Source organism: Gossypium arboreum, chromosome 4 (genome assembly GCF_025698485.1).
Source record: "Gossypium arboreum isolate Shixiya-1 chromosome 4, ASM2569848v2, whole genome shotgun sequence".
Taxonomy (NCBI): Eukaryota; Viridiplantae; Streptophyta; class Magnoliopsida; order Malvales; family Malvaceae; genus Gossypium; species Gossypium arboreum.
Genome location: NC_069073.1, coordinates 119,456,547 through 119,479,899, shown reverse-complemented (window position 1 = coordinate 119,479,899; position 23,353 = coordinate 119,456,547). Strand labels below are relative to the sequence as shown.

The 23,353-nt window shown below is 29.8% G+C and overlaps 2 protein-coding genes and 1 long non-coding RNA gene across 4 annotated transcripts; 1 reads left to right on the top strand and 2 right to left on the bottom strand.

Moving 5' to 3' along the window:
- The first annotated feature begins 3,794 nt into the window (after positions 1–3,794).
- LOC108458294 (uncharacterized) lies at positions 3,795–4,839 on the top strand. Its single transcript, XR_001867270.2, has 2 exons — positions 3,795–4,230; positions 4,537–4,839. It is a non-coding gene; the product is annotated as an uncharacterized LOC108458294 (long non-coding RNA).
- Positions 4,840–6,240: 1,401 nt separating this feature from the next.
- LOC108459941 (uncharacterized) lies at positions 6,241–7,107 on the bottom strand. The gene has a single exon (XM_017759339.2). The coding sequence runs from the start codon at positions 7,105–7,107 to the stop codon at positions 6,241–6,243; it is 867 nt and encodes a 288-aa protein (XP_017614828.1).
- Positions 7,108–15,137: 8,030 nt separating this feature from the next.
- LOC108458366 (expansin-like A2) lies at positions 15,138–17,550 on the bottom strand. Of its 2 annotated transcripts, none has more exons than XM_053026587.1 (5): positions 17,397–17,550; positions 17,105–17,214; positions 16,476–16,654; positions 16,211–16,382; positions 15,138–15,591 (listed from the first exon to the last, which is right to left on the bottom strand). In XM_053026587.1, the coding sequence occupies exons 1-5, from the start codon at positions 17,509–17,511 to the stop codon at positions 15,349–15,351; spliced, it is 819 nt and encodes a 272-aa protein (XP_052882547.1). In that variant the 5' UTR covers positions 17,512–17,550; the 3' UTR covers positions 15,138–15,348. The 2 variants fall into 2 exon arrangements, with proteins under 2 accessions (XP_052882547.1, XP_017613218.1); XM_017757729.2 differs by having other exon boundaries at positions 16,250–16,382.
- Between the last annotated feature and the right edge of the window lie 5,803 nt (positions 17,551–23,353).

The window sequence follows — 23,353 nt, the reverse complement described above, 5'->3', positions numbered from 1 at the left end:
TACCTATTTTTTAAATAAAGAGAATAAAATGTAATCTGAATCTTAGTACAAGGGCCTCCATGGTATTTTTACCCAATTATGAAAAGGATTGCAAATACGAAATCATATCCACTATTTTGGTAAAAGTGCCATGGATGCCCCTATACTAGGATTTCGATTACATTTTACTCCCTTTACAAAAAATAGACAATTTAATCCTTTTACGTTAGACTAAAGAGCAATTGATCCTTGTTAATAAAAATCTCTTCCATTTTTATTGTTAGAAATTGATATTGCTGACATAGTAACTAGATAGTTACATGTGGCATACCATATCTATTTCATTTTGACGATAAAGACCAATTTATTCTTTGATTAAATATATATAGATTAATTTATCCATTTTAAAATAAACAAAATAAAATACAATTCAACTCTTAATATAAAAATATCCTCCATAATTTTACATAATGTTTTCTAATGTACTTTGATATACCCTAAACTAATATCATATTGACAGCACGATCCACATTTATAAGGCTTTATTTTATTGCTTATTGAAAACAAACATGATCCGTCATTATAGTTTCTTGGAGATTAATTAATTAATTAATGTTTATGCTAATGAAATGATGAAACAATCATGACTTAAAAATTTAGCTTTTGAAAAGTAAAGTCTAAAGTGGATTTTTCAGCATCGTCAAGGATTTGGATTATGAGTTTTAATCATTATTTAGAGATGTGTTCGATTTTTGATACTGAGTTGTGGAGTATCTTAGATGGTTTGACTCTTTTATTAAACCGAAATTTGAATAGGATTTTAATTAAAACTGATAGTCTTGAAGTAATTCATGCTTTGTTGAAGGATGATTCAACTAGTTCGAGATTAGCTTTAGTTAGGCAGATTCAACAAATCTACGAAGTCTTGAGCATTAGGTGGTCAGACATGTCTCAAGAGAGGTCAATTTAGTCGTAAATCAAATTGCTAAAATGGTATCTGTTGATTTAAAGAGAATCAATGTTTTGACAACTGCTCCTACAAATCTACTAAAAGCTCTTGAAAGTAATAAAACTATTGGTGCTTTTGATTTTGTCAATGTAATTTAATATTTTAAGTTTTGTTTTTATCACAAAAATTAAAATTTTTATTTAATTTTAATGGAGATAAATTTATCAGATTAGACAAATCATCTTAGTCTTAAACAAATTTAATATACAATTTTAATCTCGAATATAATTGAATTTTTATTTTACGAATCAAGATGTCAATAAATGGTAGAGCTAATCAGAAAATATACACTTCAATCTCAATGATCAATTCTTCATTTCTCCCTCATCACATGATACATACATATATTTATGTGTACACACTTGTCACCATGGTTTGTTCTACACTCAGTAAATATAGAGGTTGATGATGATTTGAATAGATTGTCATAATCAAGATTTGTATCTACATCATTAAAGATGAAGTAAAAACTTTAATAATGAGTAGAATTCAAGATTCGAGGTTCAAAGTTTCGACTTTAAAGTTTGAGGTAAAAATATTATCAAAATTATATATCGATGACATAAAAAAATTGTTAAAATATCATTAAATAAATAAAAAATGAAAAAATCCAAAAAATAATTTCTTCAAATCTCGATTACTCAGAATCCTTCTTCATAAATTTACTTGACATTGAGCTATCACCTATGTTATAGGCTAACAACTCTCAACATACTAAAACATTAACTAGCCTCCAATATAATGTAAATTCATCATGCACATTCATTGCAAACACATATATGGCAGAAAATTGCCTATATTGCAATATTCATTCTTTCACTTTCCAGTTTTTTGGGTCCATTTTCTTATCTAGTCTCATCAATTCTTTTCTTGTAATTATATCTTATTTATATTATTTTTACTAGAAATTCTATCACACGCATATACATATGAAACTTACATATTTAAAATACATGCGTATATATTTAAAAATAATGTATAATAAATAATGAAACGTAAAAAATATTATTGGTAAGGGAAACATTTTATGTTAAAAGTTAATTGTCGAAACCATTTTTTATTTTAAGAAAAAAAACGGGGATCGACTTTTAAAACAAAGTGTGGAGTCGCCACCAATCTTTTTGTTTAGGTGTGGTTGGATCACCTAATAAAATATTTTATTCTATTTAAATCAATTTTGGTCTACATAAATTTAAAAATGGGTTCTGGAGCCGGTTACGTATGAGGAAGGGTTAGCACCCTCACTACGCCCAAAAATTGGTACCAGATTGATTAAGTGCTGTCCTTATGTCTAAGATTTTAGGAATTATTTTTTTTTGAAATATGGTTCATTTTAAAACGTTCGAGTGGTTCAAGTTGGTTGTCAAAATTCTCTCGTTTCAAAGGTATACAGCATCACATCCAGCACGGTAGGACACGATTCTTTATACCTTTGAAAACACGATTGATTTTTTATTTTCAAAAGCTTATACGTTGAAAATTACAAAAGCATGTCCAATTATTTAGTCCAACGAAAAATCAAAACCCAGCACGATAGGGCACGATTTCTCAAATTTCCAAACATTAAACATTGCCTTATTTTAGAATTTTTAAATAAAAAATTGTAAACTAGCTCAAAACACATTTATTTGACTTGAAACAAGATGGAATAATTACTTTTTAAAAAAAATGGAAATTACAAAATAAACAAAATAGACCATACTTGGTGAATAAAGATGATACAACCTTATCTAACCAACTAACAAAATAAAAATTAAATAGAACTAATCTAAGAAAAATGTAACCAAATTTTCAAGCATGGATGGAGAACAATTGATATAACAATACAAAAAACGAATAAGTAATATGCCACAACAATATATAATAATCAACATAAAATATACAAAACAAAATGGAAATTAAAAGTCAATGTGGTATAAGACAATTTTAAAATAATAATGGACTAATGAACACATAATATATATATATAACATATGAATTGATGAATTGAAGGATTTGAAATAATTTGTATAAAGAACTAAGGATATATATATATATATATATATATATATATATATATATAATCATTAAAATAAATGTTATAGAATGAAGATATTTGAATAAAATAATATGCAAAGTGTTAAAAAAATTATTTAAAATTGACAATACACACAATAAAGGAGAATTTAAATAGTTTATTTCCTAAAATTATATCTTATTATGTATACAAATAGATTTTAAAAAAAACTACATGTATAAAATAACATGGACTTAATGATGTATATAGATCAAACATATGTACCAATATATATGTAAATATAATAATAATTTAAATAATACATAAGATATATAGGATTTTCCTTTAAATAACAAAAATATAATAAAATATGTGAAAAGATTTAAAAGAAATTATATGTGTAAAATAACATAAGATTAATAATATATGAGAATAAAATTAACTTTATCATGAATTATATATATAATACTGTTTAAGAACATTTATATAAAATATTATACAAAATGTTAAAATGATATGATATAAAAATTTTACAATAATGATTTTAAAAACAAAATACAATTACCAAAGTAGCTCAAAATATAAAAATAAGTAAACAAGAATAAAAAAATGAATGTGAAATGAATCTTAAAAATGATTAAAAACTTAATTAAAATAAAATTAAAATAAAAATAAAAGGCATAATTTACAAAGGAAATAAACTTTTGAAATTAAAATGATGACCAACGCGCAATGCGTGCAAATGCATAGGGACTAAAGCTGGAAATGTTCTAGACCCCAAAACACTGTGTTGAGGCGCGGACCCAATTGCAAATATGCGCAAATTACAAAGCCAAATTAAAAAATGAAATAAAACAAATAACATGTAATTGAATGATCACGTGAAAAGGAAGGACTCAGTGCGCAATTATCCCCTCTCCGCAATAACGCGCGGATCCTAAGGGCAAAGAATCAGATCGGGTCGGGTATAGTTAACACGACACCGTTTTGGAGCCCTTGAATCAGGCTCAAAACGGCGTCATTTTTAGTTATTTATAAACGCTCAAACCAGGCCATTCAGCCGAACCAACCCTAGCCACCTTTTCTTCCCAACCAGCAACCCTACGTTCTTTCCTTCAAACACTGATCTGCCACCACGAACGGCAACCAGCGTTCTCGGGCTTCGAAGAATTGTTTTTTAGCCTCGAAATTCCCTTTAAGCTTTGATTTCGACGAAGCGAAAGAGAACTGACGGCCTAATCACAAGGTACGATCACCTTTCTCCTCTCACTTTTGTTTTTTAAATGCAAATGATGAAAAAAAAATCGAAGGAAATAAATAAAATAATTAACAGAAAATTAAAGAGACTAAAAAACAGAGATCACCTTCTCAGAAATTGCTTTTGAATTTTTCTATTCAGTATGCGTATTTCAGTGTGCGTAAGCTTTACAGAGTACAAATGATGGCTTTTTATAGCCGAATTTACAAAATAAATAAAAAAATAAAAATTATATTTTCCTTCTGTCATTTGGCTGTGTATTCTGTTAGCTGCTTCTCGTGTATTCTGTTGCAGGTGTGGCTGTATGGAAAAGGAGACTTGGTGACGTGGAAGCCATGCCTGGGAAACTGCTCGTGCAAGTCCGACCCTTTGGCGCTGCTGTAGCGTATTCCAGAATCTTCAATGTTTGGGCTCTATAGACCTGCTTTGAAAACGGACGGCTAGGGGCGAAGACCATTGCTGCGGCGCTAATCAGCAAACTAGGGTTTGGGCTAAGGTTAGCCTTAGGTTTAATAATTGGGCCAGGACTGGGTCTAATGTAATGGGCTAAGGGTTTAAGGACTGTTTTGGACTTAATGGATTTTTATGGTTTTTTTATTTCGGTTTATTATTATTTTTTGTTTCTAGTTTCTGGTTTTTTAGACTCTAACGGGCCCGGGCGAAATGGGCCTATTACATTAATTATCTATATACACAAATCTGGTGAGACAAAATATTTTATGCTAAAAATTAAATTTTTTAAAGTTCACTTAAGAATTATTATTGTAACGATAAATTTTTTTTATAAAACCATTAAACATGGGTTGAATCCCTAACATATTAATTTTAGTTCTTTAATTTAAAAACTATATAAAAATATGAAAAGAGATAGAGGTCATCAAAATAATAATACTATTGATATATAAATTGATGCTAATTTGGTGCTTAGTTAATCTGTGACATCAACTCAGTAATGATTTTAGATTAATATCATAGATATACAAGTTGATGATTTAATTATTAGGGTAAACTATCAAAATAGTCACTTTTGTTTGTCTCAGGTTACATTTTAGTCACTTATGTTTGAAATGTTACTTTTAGACACTTACGTTATCATGTTGTAACATTTTAGTTATTGAGCTGTTAATTGCCATTAGCGGTGTAATGGTAAGTTGACGTGGCAAGTTAAATCATCATTTCAATAAAAAAATTTAGGTTAAATTCTACAATTGATCCCTCTATTTTTTCATTTTAAGCCATTTAATTTTTTTATGTTCTTTCAACTTTCTTTTTTTTTTCTTTATTTTCCATTCTCTTCTGCTTCTCCCTCTGTTTTTCTCCATTCATTTCTTCCAACATAGTTTTTTAATATTTTCCACTTGTTAAAACTAGTCTACAAGCTCACCTCACTCGAAAAAGTAAAAATATAGAGATTAGTTTTAACAAATAAAAAATATAGAAAAACTACGTTAATTAAAGAAAATAGAGAAGGGAGGAAAATAAAGAGAGAAGTAGAAGAGAATGGGAAAAAAAGAAAAGAAAAAGTTAAAAGAATGTAAAAGGAAAAAAAATTAATTACTCAAAATGAAAAAATATGAGAACTGATTGTATAAATTAACCTAAAATTTTTGTTTGAAATGATTATTTAACGTGTCATGTCAGCTTATCATTACAACATTAACGACAATTAATGGCTTGGTGACTAAAATGTTACAACACGATAACGTAAGTGACTAAAATATAACATGAGGTAAACAAAAGTGACTATTTTGATTGTTTACCCTTATTATTATTATATTTTCAAAATCAAATGTAACTTTCTTAAGAAAAACAAATCCCAAATATATTAAAAAAAACCAAAGAATGATGTAAATTTGTTCAAGAAAATTGTAGCATTCATATTTAGGATCAATCAAGTATTATACATGTATTTGTTTAGCTTTATACAAGGAGTGTACATAAAAATCGTGGGAATTTCTTTTCCCTTTTGAAAATGGCATCTGATATGATTTTCTTCAATCAATGGCTAAGGATATTGAGAATCGAAACTCTAGTTTTAATCAAAAGCCTAAGCACACATTCAATTCCATCTTCAACATCTTCAATGCTTGTCTCAAGTTTCTGCAACTCAATCACTGCATTCTCATTGCTCATATCACCACATTTCTTACTCTTATACCCAATTAGACCACACAACATTGCATTCACTCTCTCGAATTCGTTCGTCCCCGAAACTCGTCCCTCACAGGTTACACGTTTCGAGTGCATCAACTTCGACACCAAGGACCAGTTGTTCGATTTCGGTTCCGGCATTGTCGCTGTTATATAGGAAAAAACCGATTCGAACACTGCAAAAGTAACCCCTTCAACATCTCTCAACATGCTACATGTAGGTTCATCAACATCAGCAAAGACACATTTACTGATCTTTAAATCTCTCAAAGACTTGTTTATTAACTTGTTTGCTTTCTTCCTTGATGCTAAGTAAGCCTTAGCTTCGTTTGCGAAAACGGCATCGTCGCCGCTTCTTCGTCTTCGGAAACTCGATTGAAGTTGTTGGGTATCTTCCTTGGCCTGCAACAAAACATCCTTGGCTAAACCACAAACATCCAATAGCTTAAGAGATCCATTCAGCAACAACTCATTATTGCCATTGTAGTTTTGGGCTAAGGATTTTTGTGTGATAAGCAAACTATGAACCAACTCATACAGATCTCTTAGACCACTTAGTTTTCCGGTAATCGACGATAAAGAAGCGGCGGATTCATCGGATTTTAGCCTACGTAAATGCTCATCTATTTGAGGAATAAGTGGATGAGGTCTAGAAGGCAAACTGTTTGAACGAGCATTGAAATTGGATTTTTGGTTCAAAGCTGAAGAACCCATCTTTGTTCTTTGGTTTAAAAGATGAAAAGGCTTATAAGGGTGAATGGTGAATACAGCTTTGCCACTAAGCTATGATTTTATATATATATAATAAAGGCAAAGGGGGAGACACAAGGAATCTCAAATGCAAATCTCTATGAATCCAAACGTGATACTGATTTGGGGTTTCGACATTTTTTGCTGCCGCTGTCTGCTCAATGTCTCCCCTCAACTCAACTTAATAGCCTCAACAAACATGATGAGCTTAACGCATTTTTTTAAAAGAAACGAAGCTTTGTGCACGAGTGGCACTGTGGATCTTGTCTTCTTCAAATGCAATAATGATCCTACATATCAGGCTTGAGATATGGCGTATTAGGCACAAGATTCCACTGCCACTCGTTCTGAATTTTCTATTGAAAATGAAAAGAAAAATTTGTTAGCTCACCCCACCCGATTTAGCTGACAATAATCTCAACAAACAAGATGAGCTGACAAATTTTTTATGAAAAAAGAAATGAAGCTTAATTATTGTGCACGAGTGACAGTGTGGCCACCTTCTCCTTCTCATTTAAGGAAATGTCTCAATTTAATACACGCGTTTTTAAGGGGAAAAAAAATCAATGAGCTAACATTTAGCCACGAAATTAACTGCCAAGTTAAAGTGAAAGAACTTGTCATTAGTGACCAGCAAATTTTGACAAAACTGTTGGACTTAAATCACATTTTGTACGTGAATTATTTTTTAAGTAAAATTTTATAGATGTAGGAAATTTTCGAATTGTGTAACTAAGCTTTTGTATCCTTCTCTATTTTATAATTGTTAGTAAGTTCATTTAGTTACAATTGAACGAAAATTTGAAAAGTACATTAAAAAAAATTCTCAGTTGGTATTGAAACTAGACCCTTGATGCATTAAATAGAGACCTTTCTGTTAATTTGCTATTAAGATGAAAAAAGTCCATCAATATATCGAAGAATTCAGTGCTTCATTCAAGGACCAGACATATTATAAAACAACTTTTCATCAAAGAGTTAGTGGGGAATGGAACCTTTAAATTGAAGTATGTTTCAACTAAGAATCAACTGACAAATCTATTTACCAAGAGCATTGAAGTTGCTAGATTCGAGATAATGAGATGTTCAGTTGGCGTGTGTTTGAGTATAGACTTGGCATATAAGGCAAGGCACTAAAACTCTTCCCATAAGTGTATTTTGCCTTATTTTGATTATGGGTAATTTTTTGCTCCAAATTATTAGAAATTGGACAATCATACAACAACTCTTTCACATGTCAGAAGTGGCAAAATTTGAGAAGTTTCTACAAGTGACAAAGTGCGAGCTGACACTGAACTGTGAACTATGAGCTGCATGCAAGCTGCGAACTGTGAACTGCAAGCTACATGCAAGCAAGTTGCGAGCTGCGAGATGATGCCTTTGATGCATGCTGTTTTTGGTTTCGTTTGTTTAGTTGCTTTGTTATGTTATGTAGTTGAAAATGAATTTAATTGTTAAGTTATTTGATGTGTTTAGGTCCCGATTAACATAATCAACTTGTATGCGAGTTAAGTTTTGTTTGTTTCCAAGTCATTAGTGGGAGTAGTTGTGTATTTGATATATATATACATATATACTTAAGTGTATTGTTTTCAAGTTGAATGGATAAGCAAATTGTTTCATGCTTTCTTGTTGTGCTGCAGGTGTTAGAGTTCTGATCTAAATTCTTATTAAAATAAAATACAAGTGGCAAGATAGGGAGATTCACGAGTACTATCTTCAAGATTTAATCTTAGTCTAATAAGTTTTTCTTTTCCATTTTTTAAAAATGAAAATTTTAGTTTTTCCCCTTAATTCTTAAATTTCTAGAACTAGGTTGTGTCCTATTTCTTTGTCTATGTTTGGTTTATTAACAAGTTTTGTTGGGTGTTCAACTTTTCTGGTTAAAAACAATAATTCTTCCAAACTATATTTCTTTTTCTGATATAAATATTTCTTGTCATTTTCTTTTTCATAGTAATTATATTATTGTTATCGGTTATTGAATATTAATAATGAAAGGATGATTTTGAGGGTACTTTGAGAGAAGATTTTAAGGTTTTTTAAAGGGATGTATGAGTTTTCTCTTTTATTCTCTCCTTTGCATGTTTTCTCTTAAAATGGTTAAGAGAGAAAAAAGAGAGTGATAAGGTTATTGAGTAAGAAACTAGAACATGGGTTGTTTTGGAAAAGTCAAAACTATCCTCATTTTCCTCTATTACTTTTCCCCGGAAACAAACAACAACAAGAAGGAAAAAAAAAACTTACAAACTTTAGTTTTATGTTGCAAATAAATAAAAAAGTGTTTTAGACTAATTACAAAGAGGTTCCTAGCTTTAGTCAAAAGTATAAAAAGGTCATGTTAGCAATTTGTTAGTGGATTAACGGAATTTTTAACGACAGTGACCAATTTGAACAATTATATTAATTAGAGTGATTAAATTGACAAAAAAAATTAAATGACCAAAATAGAAATGACGCTCTTTTAGAGTGATCTGTGGTGTAATTTACCCTTATTTTTATTTTCATTTTTTTAGCTTTTTCTTAATCTGGTTGTTAATTTTATGAAAATTTTAAATGATTGAATCAACAATTAAATTGATTTGGACCGAGGGTCGATTATTTGACCAATTCAATTATAGATCCGATTGTTAAAACATTACTAATATAACAATTCTTAACGTACTAAATCATTAGCTAGCCTTAATTGTTAGGCAAATTCATCATTCACATTGATTGCAAACACATATAGTGTAGAAAATTTTGCTTATATTGCAATACCCCTCTTTTTGAATCTTCTTGTTTTGGGGTTCATATTGTTCCTTAGAAACTCAAATACTAACCATCTCTTTCAAAATCCATAAAGATTAACTTGCGACTCAAGGAAACTAAGGGTTCTTCTGGATAGGCATTTATCTCCAGTGCGGTGCATTTAGTTTTCCTTTTATCTCATGCTACATGATAAACCGTAATTTATACATATTTCTATCCCATGTTTAGCACGTTTTATGGATGATTTTTCCTTAAAATGGGTGAATTCGATGCTCCTAATGCCTTAATTTCATGTTTTATACTTAGGTGAGCATAGGAGAGTGAAAGGAACGAGAAACAGGCCAAAAACGGAGAAAATGGGCCAATGTACAAAATCAACATGGCCTGGACTTCCTCACATGGGCAGACCACACGGCTGTGTCAATTTGGTAGAATCGAAGCACGACTCACACGGGTAGACCACACGCTCGTGCCTATTTTTAATAGGCTTGACCACGGCCTAAAGTAATCGCACACAGTCGTGTCCCTGTCGAGCCCAAGTTTAATCCTATTCGGAAAAGACTACTTTTGAGGGCTCTTAGGCATTCCAAAGCCTATAACTACACCCTAAAGGAGGAGGAAAGGAGGACACACAGGAGGGAGCAAGGAATTGCTCAAGGAATGTAACAATCCTTACCCGAAACTATTTCCAGAATCGAGCACGAGGCATTACTAAACTTAATCTATCACTTAAATAGTTTTAAATTGTTTATTTAAGCTTTTCGGAATGTGCTGCCATTCTGCGTCAGAAGTCGCCTAAAAATTCATATCTTGAGTTCAAACTCAAATTAAGATCCGTAAATTTTTCCTAAAACTAGACTCATATATCTATCTACTAATTTTTTTCATAGATTTTTTAACTTGGCCAATTAGTACAGTTTATTAGTTAAAGTTTCCCCTGTTTCAAAACTCGACTGCACTAACCTCTTCTTACTACAAACCATGTTTCTTCCTGTAAAAAATTCATATCACTAAGCCGTTTGTTTCTCTTAAAACGAGACTCAACAAGGATTATAACCATATAAAGTAAACCTTCTAATTAGTTTTGTACAATTTATGGTGAATTTCCAAAATTGAAACAGGGGATCTAGAAATTGCTCTAACCCTATTTCACTAAAACTCAGATATCTCATAAAATATAATACCTTTACCTGTTTTGCTTATTCCATAAGAAAATAGACATAATAAGATTTAATTTCATATATTATTAATCTTCAAACTATGTTTCTACAAGTTTTAGTGATTTTTCAAAGTTACGTCATTTCTGTTACTTGAATCTGTTTTTAGGTTACTTTCACATTTTTCATAATTTTCATGTGATAATCACCATTCAGTCATACATATTAATAAACATGCATATCATCAGCCATTTTTATTAGCTAATCACTAGCAAGTATTTACACATCATTCATTGCTCATATTATACCAAAAGTAGCTAAGTTTCTATACATGCCATACACAAAACAAAACGTCTAATTATATCGAGTTATTTCTTTGATAGTGTGATCGGCCTCCGACGTTTCCTTCGATCCCCGAGTGGCTAGATAAGTACTATAAGAAGAAGAAAATAAAGAGATTAAGAACTAGGCTTAGTAAGCTTACAAGAAAATAAATCACAACATTCAACATAATGGATAATTATGCATAATATCATCTAACATCATAAATTTCTTTACTTCTCAATTTCTATCTTCTTCTTTATGCCCTTACCTTCTTTCTTACCTGACCTTTCCTTTTTCATAAATATAATCTACTTTTCCTTTGCTGTTAATTCACTATAATTTAACTTGTATCCTGACCCGTTGAACCACTCGGAATACTAAGGATACTAGGGTCGCTTCTGCTCATCAATATCTCGCCAATGCCATGTCTTTGACATGGACTTACATGAATTATTCTGCTCCAATGCCATATATAATATGGACTTACATGGCTCAATCCTATCTCCAAAGCCATATTTCTAATATGGACTTACATGGCTCATTTCGTTACATCTCACAACCCTAATATCCTAACATTCTTAGGGTTCAACCGGCTTTCTAACACTTTTCCTCCGTCACTTCACCTTAAATTCGACTTTAAATATTTTCATAACATAAATATATAAATGTTGAAATTGACAATAATAATGTAAAATAAAAGAATATTGCATTTATTTACTGTAAACTTACCTCGATACAAAATGTGACTAAACTTTACAATTTAGTCCTTTACTTTTCTTTTCCCGATCTACTCCCAATTTCGCTCTTCTTGATCTATAATAGCAAATTTAGCTTATTTAATATCAACATTTATCAAAACAGCCCTTTACTCAAACTTTGGATAATTTACATTTTTGCCCCTAAACTTTCACATATTTGCACTTTTGCCCCAAGGCTCGTAAATTAAACTTCATCCTATTTTTTATGTTTTATGACATGCTGATCATTTTTCCCTTCTATGACAACATCAAATTCACACACTAACATGTACTTATGACTATTAGGTATTTTTACCGATTAAGCTTTTTTACTCGTTTTCACTTAAAACTAAGTAGCACAAGTTGTCTAACATAATTTAAAACCTCATATTCCATCATAAAACATCAAAATACACAAATTTCACCTATGGGTATTTTTCCAAATTTGATTCCTAACTTAAATTATTGCTAGCATAAGCTTTATCGAGCTACCGGGACTTTAAAAACGTAAAGATCATTAAAAACGGGGCTTGGAATCACTTACTATGAAGCTTGAAAGTTGAAGAAACCCCAGCTATGGAGAGAGGTAAGGTTCGGCTGGTAACTTGAAGAAGATGATACAATTTTGTCATCTTTTTACCTTTTTATTAATGTTAATAACCAAAAGACCAAAATGCCCCTCCTTACTAAACTTTCAAAAATTCCTTCCATGTCCTAATTTTGTCCATGAACTTAAAATTGGTCAAATTACCATTTAAGATCTCCTAATTAATATTCCAAAACAATTTCATACTAAAAACTTCTAGAATGCAAGTTTTGCAAATTATTCAATTTAGTCCCTAACCTCAACTTAAGCACTTTATGGATAGAATTTTATCACGAAATTTTCGCACAATCATGTAATCATACCATGAACCTCAAAATAATAATAAAATAAATTTTTCTACCCCGAATTTGCGGTTTCGCAACCACTGTTCCGTTTAGGCCCTATTTCGGAATGTTACAAGGAAAGCTGATCGATCCATCTCAGAAGCCGAATTCATCATCAAGACTGAAGATCTCCCCTAAATTTCCCTTCAGGAGTTTTGGGTTTTTCTTGATGTTTTGTAATCATTATTCTTTTGAGATGTTTACCTTTTTAGTTATGAACTAAAACCCCTAAATACCTAAGGGGAATGAAACCTAAGACAGATCTTGTTATTATTATCTGAATTGTATGATAAATATTTGACTTGTTCTTAATTATGTGTTCTTAATTCTTGTTTTGATATTCTAGGATACTGATTCAAGTTACGCTCTTATTCAGAGGAGGAATAGACCCTGTCTAAGAGTAAATTTATCATAATTAAGCGGAGTTGGTTACGTGCCTAGAGATAGGGTGACAAGATTTTGCCAGATTAGGGTGAAACCTAATAAGGGGATCCATAGATCGAGTTAATGTAGCCCTAGGGCGTTAATTAGAAAGAGATTTCAATTATTCAAACTAGGGTTAGACGTTGTTTGTCTCGAGAGAGATAATAATATAACTTAGGGATCTCTACGGAACAAGTTGAATGAATAAATCATCCGATTCAGAGTCAAATAACAAGTGAAGTCTAGGTGGATTTTTCCTTAGGTATTGTCTTAATCAATCGAATTTTTCAAAAAGTATTTTTCCCAAATTTTTCTTCTGTGATTTCTTAGTTTAATTAATTAGTTAGTTAAAACAAACCCCGTTATTTTTAGGCTAGATAACAAAAAGATAATCATTACTAGTACTTTTAGTTCCTTTGGGTTCGACAATCCGGTCTTGTTAAAGCTATACTACTGTTCGATAGGTACACTTACCTTCATCGTGATAATAGTTAGTTTCAAGAACGATTCATTATAAATATTTAAAACCTATCACGAATATCACGTATCACTACAGTATCGAAACAATATCTAATCTCACTGTCATCGCTGTTTTTACACTAACCGCAGGTAAATGTACCATCCATCCAAATGAACCCTAAGATTCCAAAAACTAGCCAACTGAAATTAGGGGTGAATTCATAAACTTTTAAGTCTAGAATCAAAATATAAAATTTTAAAAGATTAAAATATAATTTTATTATTGAATCAATTTTATAATTTCTGGAGGAACCATATAGCTCCAAGGCTTCAGCCTACTCCTTGGCATTGCCCTTGCTTTGTTTCAAGATTGAAGCCAATTTTCTATTTTTGGATTTTAGAATTGAATTATAAATTTTAAGAGATCATAATGAAATTTTTTTATTATATTAATTTATTTAATAATATTTAGAGAGACCCTACAACAATTTTAGTATTATGAGACACAAAATTTGCCATTGTCAATTTGATTTACTTGGGGATGAGACTAACATGCCTTTTTTACTGGTAAAATTATATGCGAAATCCCTTTATTTTAGGGACTTAATCATATTAGTCCATTTATTATTAAATCAATTTAGTTCGACTACATCAAATAAGTTCAAATTAGAACAAAATTAACATTTACTGTTTAAAAGATGATATAATTTTTTTTCATTTGTGGTTCAACTCCAAACAAAATATTTCATTTATATAACTTTATTAAATAATGATGACGATTTTTTTTGCTACAAAAAGGAAGTTAAATTACAGTGTTCAACAGAAAAAACTAAAATTAGACTTGCTTAACACTTATCTTGTAAGATCGCATCATGCACCATTGGAATCGGTTGAGCAAATACAAGCAGCCTCATTGTGTGTCTTCTAACCTCCTTAGCTATAGTATCAGCTGTCATATTTGTTGTTCTTGGCACAAATAAAAGCTTAACATACCAATCCTTCGCCATCCAATTACAGATCTCCAACCCCAACTAAGAGTTTCACCCTCTCTCATTCCCTAGTATAAAATTCATAGCCGTTTTACTATCACTTTCAATAACCAATTGGCGCACCCCTTGCTCCCATGCCAAACCATTTTTTAAATATATGTTAACTCTATTGAAATTTGACCTTATTTGATTTTTTTTAATAATACAATAACTAAATTTATCCATTTAATAATATAAAAACCAATTTAATCTCGTCTCTATATTAGAATTGTACATATTACATTAATCTTTCTTTCACCAAAACAAAAGCTGTCAAAGACTCATAAATTTTTTATAATCTTCTAAATTATTCAAATTTCACTATATATGTTGACCATATTAAAACATGTCTATTCACACAAAGACTTAAACAAAAAATTAACATCTCTGTCATCATCACCAAAAGCTGTAATCACAGTGAAAGCAACCTTCTTTTGCAATGTCATTGATTTGAACCCCGGAATCATAAACAACTCCACTTTTCCAATCAACTGGAAGCACAGTTTTAGCCCAAATCCACTTCCCATCATATCCAGATGTTACCACAAATCTAAACTGCAATGCACCATTTGGAGCCCTACTTGTATCCCACACTGCCCCATGGTTTCTTTTCATGAAATTCCAATTTGAAGAACCAACCTGGAATTAATATATACCAAGCAAAAATAATTATGGGGTTACTTTGAAAGTTACACTAGAAATCCCCGAACTATCGCTCAGATTATAAATTAGTCCATAAGGTTTAAAACCTTCAAATTGAGTTTCAAAGTATCAATATTGTGTTATTTAAGTCATTCTGTGGGTTAAGCTTTAAATACTAGTTTCAATTTGATATAGAGTATATTCAAAATACGTGGATCAATTTGTAAACACTATATATTTACTATATAGATTTGATATGTTAAAAAAACGATGTAGGGGCTATTTTTAAGATGCGTTAGATCTAAGTCGTCCATACAATATATATACACGTGTTCATAATTTGATCAGTGTGTTTTGAATTGCAACATGCCATATTTGAGCACAATTTAACATCCAACCCCTTCGCAAATTTTGAAAAATTTTAATTAGACCCTTTAAACTTTTCTAAAAATTTTAATTAGACCCTCCCAAGTATTACTGGCTCGTTCCACCACTGCTGATGGAAGAACTTGATTGATTTTATACTAATACTTTAAAAAATTGATTAAAACTTTTTGGAATTTCGAAACCAATCTAAAATTCGGGTCATAGTTCGATGATGTCCAGTAAAATTAACCTTGAAAATTATAAACAATCTTTGAAATTTGACTTTAACCTGAGCTACATCAATGGCTACAATCTCTGTTTGGCCTCCCTGGTACAGCAATTTAATTGCCAAATAATTTGGTTTTTGGCTTGATTCTTCAACTCTAACAGCTAAGTTTTGGTTTTTATATTCACAAGGTATCCTGTTTTTCCAAGAGAAACAAGAAATTAACCAACTTTCAATTGAAGCATTTTTCATATATAATCTAAACTAAAAAAAGTTCAATTAGGCTCACCTTTTATATTCAACCTCTACAGTTCCAAGTTTCAATATGTGTTGGCCCATACCATGGTTAGCCATGGCCATGAAAGCTCTTGTGCTAAGCACAAAACCTGTTTGATTATTGTGATTGATATCAGTTATTGTCACGCTTGTCCCTTTACTACTACATAGTGTTGAATTATTGCACCTTATCTGCCAAAACATGTTTAAAAAACAAAATATCAACAAACTTGTTGAGAGAGGCCAGACACTTATGGGAAAAGTTTGTAAAGTGTTCTCTGTTGAAAGTTGATAGAGGTCAGTATTGAGCCCTGGATATTTATGTTGGATTTTATCTTTGAGTTTTGTCTCTCACCTTTGCAGAGAGCTAAGAGGGGTTCAGGACGAAGCACCTTCACCCACCAAAGATATGCCATTCAAATTTGAATCTCACAAAGAGCAAATGTTAAGTTTTCATGGCTCTCGATGAAGGTGATAAACAAAACCCGGAGATAAAATCAAATATAAGCATCCTAAACCGAATGCTGACCTATTGAAAAATCTGTCAACTCCCCACAAACGACACTTTTTTTTGGAGAAAACAAAACTCAAAATTTCAAACATAAGAAGCCATAAAAAACTTTTAAAATGACTTATACGAACCTGAAAGCAGGCACCACAACCAGCTCCATCTTTGTAAAGAGAGGAAACACCAGCCGCAAGGTGGCCACCACTTAAGCCTAATGCCAAGGAACCATATCCACAAGCTCCAGCTGCAATAACAGAGCCACACAAAAATGCAAATTAGATTGTTACCCTCAAAATTTCTCACTGAAATATAATCTGGGTTTTTGCCAAATTTCATTTTTAAAGTAAAAAACTAATCTGGGTATTCATCATATTAACCACAAAAAAAAAAAAAAAAAAGAGAGAGAAAAAACTATGGGCAGTTTACATGAAAGTGCATTGGCTTTGGAGAAATAAGCAGCCTTGGATTGGTACAGGCAACGATCACAAGCAGTAGCAGAGGAAAAGAGAAGAAGGGATAAGAAGCAAATAAAGAGAGCCATTTTTGTCAATAAAGATCCAAGTGTTCGGTGTTTACTTATAGTGTGGCAAAAAAGATGAAAAAAATGCATAAAGGATAAATTTAGTTTTCACTTTGGCTTTATTTAGTTTTAAAATTTAGTTGAATTACTTTTTTTAAGATGAAAAAAATTAATTGAGTTTTTAAAATTTTAATTATATTAATATAGTAAAACGTGTGGTGATTTACGTCTACTTAATGAAACTGTTACCTAGTTGCAATATCGATGTCATTAAAACTTTAACAGTCTAGTTAACTTTTTTGTAAAATAATAAAATAATTTAATTAAAATTTTAATGTTGAAGACCAAAGTCATAAAAAATCAGGATTAAAAGGATAAAATGTCAAAATTAAGGGAATAAATTTGTCTCCATGCCCCTCCCCCCCCTAAAAAAAGAGAGCCATGGTTTGAATGGAGAAGCCTAACGCAATAAGGAAAACAAAGACAAAAAAAAGTAAAAAAAGCAAGAAAAAAAAAAGAGGGAAAAAGAAAAGCAATGGATTTTGTCACCCAAGCACTTTTGGTGCATGTAAAATGTGAGAACGTATGTAGTTTTAACATACAAGGGGTTTTAGATTCTGGTTTTCTATGTGTGTTTAATACGGATATATTAGATGTTATCGATAATGAATTGGGTTAAAATCGTAAAATAATTATAGTCTAATCGTGTTGAAATGAAATTTACGGTACAAAGTTTGTTTAAATTTTATTACTAGTTCTTATATATTTGCGAAAGTTGTGGAATAAGCAATTAAATTCAGTTGGTTAAATTCAATTCTAGTCTCGTATTATGTGTATAGTTGTAGATTTAGTCCATATTCCCTAATCGAATCATTCTAAGTTTTTATATTTTTCGAATTTTTGAAATTTCAGTATTGACAATGAAAGTCATTAATGAAACTGGTTTTTTCTTCGTGAGTAATACGTGGAAACAGTAAGCTGACATGACATTATACTTATGATAATATGTTTATCTCATTAGATTTTAGAAATAACAGAACTTAATTATTTTGACAGTTATCGTTTAGTAAGGATTGAAATTTTATAATTTGAAAGTACAAAGACTAAAAATTAATAAATTAGAATATAAAAATTAAATCAACAATTATAACAAAGTACAGGGACTAATAAAAAATTTAACCGTTATGCTCTTATTTGTTATATTAACTTTTTCCAAATCAAGAAATCACATATTCTTAAAGTAGACTTGAAATTTGATAAGATTTGTTTGATTAAAGTGGCTAATTATGGACCCTCAAGTATATAATTCATTGAATTGAATGTATTTTTATTTGTTTAAGATATAATTTAATTTAATTTTGACACATTACCTACTTAATCATTTATTTGATAAGAATGACAAAGAAAAAATTAATAAAGATGATTGCTTGTTAATGAGTGAAAAGAGATAAGAACAAATTCCATGGCATAAGCATGGAGTCCCACTTACCAAAGCAAAGCATATTTCCTTATGGAATCTATGCCCTAGATTAAATATATATATATATATATATATATAGCCCATTGAATTTTAACTCTATTATTGTCAATGCAAGAAAACGTGAGTTTGAGTGTGTCGAAGCACATTATTCTCTTATTTATGGGTTGGAGAGAGATTATGGGTAGTTTTAGACATTGTGTGAAAAAAAGCAGATCAAAACCTATAATGAGATTGTTAAAAAAATTATTTTAAATTTTTGTTAAAATATGTTACAAGTCCTTATACTTTTCAAAAATTTAAAATTTAGTTCATGTATTTTTATTTCCAAATATTTAGTTATTCTACTTTTCGATTTCAAAATTAAGTCCAACTATTAACAATATTTTTTATTAAATTTGTTAGTGTGATATTTTGAAATAAAACAAATACTCACTTAGTAGCCATGTAATTAAAAATGACATTGTAATTAACCGCATTCAACAAAAAAAAATTAATAGACCTAAATTTTGAAATCTGAAAATAAAGAGATTAAATTCTGAAAATAAAAGTATAGGGACTTATTACCTATTTTTAACCTTAATTTTTAATTTGATTATAAATCTTTGGGATAAATATCAAAATTATACATCAACTTTGGCTTAATGTGCAATTATATACATGAACTTTGATTTTGTGCAATTTTATACATGAATTTTTTATTTAATTCAAATCTCACAAATTATTAACACAATTGTTGGTGTTGCATCATTTTATGTTTGTATATTGCACAAAAATATTTATATATATACTTAATTGAATCAAAATTAAAGTTTCATTTATATATTTAAACTACAATCAAAGTTTCATGTGTATAAATGTACGAAATTAAAATTTATGTATTAAATTAGACATTAAATCAAAATTCATGTAGAATTTTAATATTTATCCTCAAATCTTTCCCTATGAAGTTTGTTGATTAATGATGATTAAGATTTTATTTATTTATTTTTTATACATTGAGTAGGATTCTCCCTATTTTCAAAGCCATAAAATTTCAAGAGCCAATGGAACATCCCAGAGTTTATAGAAATAATTATTTGGACCCATTGCCTACCTTTAACCGTCCGATTATTATATCAAGAAAACGTTTGGATTTTGCTTAATTCCCGGTCTTAAAAAGTTATATAAATATAAAATAATTTAATCTCAATTATAACACAAAATATACGTGATCATCTCGTTCAAATCAATCATCTTGACCAGAAAAGAAAATGAGGAAGAGCTCGTTTTATCTATAGTTAAGGGGGGGATTGTCTGGCCGAACATTTCATGATCACTGTATTCAAAGTTTAACTCTTTCCACAACATTTGTCTTCGCATAAGACCCATATAATAACTTACTTTATAATAAGATAACAGTGTCTCCCATCACACCTAAATATACACGTGCAAAAAACTTATCATAACTCAATTTCTTATTTTTATTTAAAAAGATAATTATCCGAAAAAATCGTAAATCAGACTCGAATAAACTCTTTCCACTATTTTATACTTCGTCAAATAACTTAAAAAACACTTTATATCCTTCTCTCAACCTTCAAAGCCACTTTAAACGAATTTCAACCCTGCTTATACCAACGTAACCAAATACGAATACTCAAATTTTCAGTAGCTTTCAAAGCAGATATCATCGAATTCATAAACCATTGAATCCAGCTGCTTGAAATTTTATATGCTTCATTATTGTGCCTTTGTGTGGGTGAAATGTAGAATTCATTATGGTTGAGTTACTCATATAAGTTTGAAGGTTCATTTGAAAAGTGAGAGAATTTGAATAAAATTATAGGCCCGAAAAATAGATTTAGACAAAAAATAATGCTATTTTCTAAATGGGTAGAACCTCAAATAGAATTTTTTTGCCCAAACTCGACCCGAATCTATTGTTTTGCTACCATTTAACTATTCTATTACTACTGTTTTGTTGTTATTATTTAAATATTTTATAACTCTTATTTTATTATTAATTTTGTTATAATTTTAGAAACATTAACTTGCTAAGTTACAATTATCTTAATGTTATTTAAGTATAAAGATTTTTTAATATATTTTCAATTTGTTGGGAAACATTTATTTTAATATTTTATTATATTTGATGTATTATATTTTTAAAATTTATTTTTATATAAAAATAGTCTAAAAATTTAATACGGATGGATCGGATCGGACTCGAGTTTAACATTTTTAATTTAAGCCAATTTGAGCAGAATTTTAAACCCATTTAGAAAAATGATATTAACCAATTTATTTGTATTTATTTTAAAAAACCAAGTTATTTGTATTAATAAAATTTGATATTTAAATATTATTTTTATGCGTTCTTATATTTAATAATTATTAAGATTTTTCTTTTAATTTTAAACTTTGACTTGATTTGATATTTGGCCCTAAATTTAACTTTTTATCTTTTTCTCTTAATCTTACATTATTTATTAAATCATCTTAAAACGAATGGAAAAATTAACATTGAGGAACATATATCCATGTAGCAGTTCACGATATGCCGCGTTATTAATTATTTAATTTTAAAATATGTTAAAATATTTTATTTATAATTTTATACTTTTAATTTTTAAAATAAATTTTATAAAATTTTTGAATTTTTAAAATTTAAAAATTATTTAATTGCTGACATGGCATCCACATGTATGCCACGTCAGCTAAGTTTACAAACGTTAACTTTTTCATCTATTTTGGGATGATTTAATAAATAGTGCAAATTTAATAGCTAAAAGAGACAAAAAAAATTAAATAAAGTGTTAAAATGACATTTTTTTAATAAAATTGGAGGGCCAAATAAGTCAATATGCTTTGATATTTTTACTAGATATATTAAATTATCTATTAAACAACGTTGAAAGATTAATTTTGCTTGGTTAAATGAAAACTGATTATTTATCCATAAGAAATATCGTTTGATTGCCAATGAGGTTTTGTATTGTTGACAAAGGTTGAGGAGGCCCTGCGTCATTGTGTAACAAAGTTCAATATGTGTTATGTTGTTGCTATGTGTAGGTTTTAGTCTAATATGTCCTTTTTAATTCCTTGACCAATTAGATAGATTAAGAAAACAACGGTAGCAGCTGTAACAAGAGTTGAATATGTAACAGCGATCCAATGGTGTATATCCAGATTGAAACTAAGTTCCCACTCACGACCCACGTAACAAGCTACACCAAGTAAGAAGTGCAAAACAATTAACTCATAAGGATTGCCATTATATAACTAGTCATCAACAGATGCCGCTTCCCAAATCGGGTAAAAGTGCAAACCTAGAGCTGCAAAAGTAGGAATAATGGCACCAGAAATAATATTGTTTCCATAAACTAGAGATCCGTTCACGAATACCATTGATACCTACTGGAGGAGCAGCAATAAAGGTGATAATAAATACAGAAGTTGCGGTCAATAAAGTAGGGATCATCAAAGCACCAAACTATCCGATGTAAAGATGAGTTTCAGTGCTGGTTATCCAGTTATAGAAGCGACCCCATACACTTTCGCTTTCGCGTCTCTCTAAAATTACAGTCATAGTAAAATCTTGATTTATTTAATTATTAGGGACTCCTAAGCGCACAAATTCTCTAGAACTAGATAATTGAAGGCTTGTTTGTGCTTTGTATTAGTTTGATTTTATTTATAATTGCTTAAATATATATTTATGATTGTACTATGATTACACTATTTTTATATTTATAAACTCTAAAAATTTAAACTCTTAACAAAACCATCAGTTCAATTAACGATTAATTCTTTTAGAACTTAGTTTAAATCAATTAATAAAAATTTGATTCTATTATTAATCAAACACCTTATAATTTTATATCTTTTGTATATAATTCACACACTTTTGACAAGAATAAATCGTTGTCACACACAGTAATGGCACTACAACTTGGAATCATGATGTAAGTTGTGGGATGAACACTCATGATCAATAAATCATACTGGAGTTCAAATATTATGGTTTTTAATAATTATTTTACAATTTGAACCAAAATAGTATTTTTTTATAATTTTATATTTAAAGATAATCCATTAATGATTAAAGATGGAAATCATTAATTAAATTATTGTAAATCAAAATTATTTTTAATTTTTTAATTAGAAAAACAATTAATGATCAGTTTGGATGGGCGATTGGATGACGCATTGATTATAAATGCTAAGACAATATATTCTCGTGCCCTTTCATGGGCACTATTGTGAGGTTTTAGCATGCCAATGTCTCAAATTTTTTGGTTTGAAATTAAATTATAAATTTTTGAGGGATTAAAATATTATTTCATAATTATATTACCATTTTATAATTTTTAAGGGCTGAATTAAAAATTTATTATTTTTGAA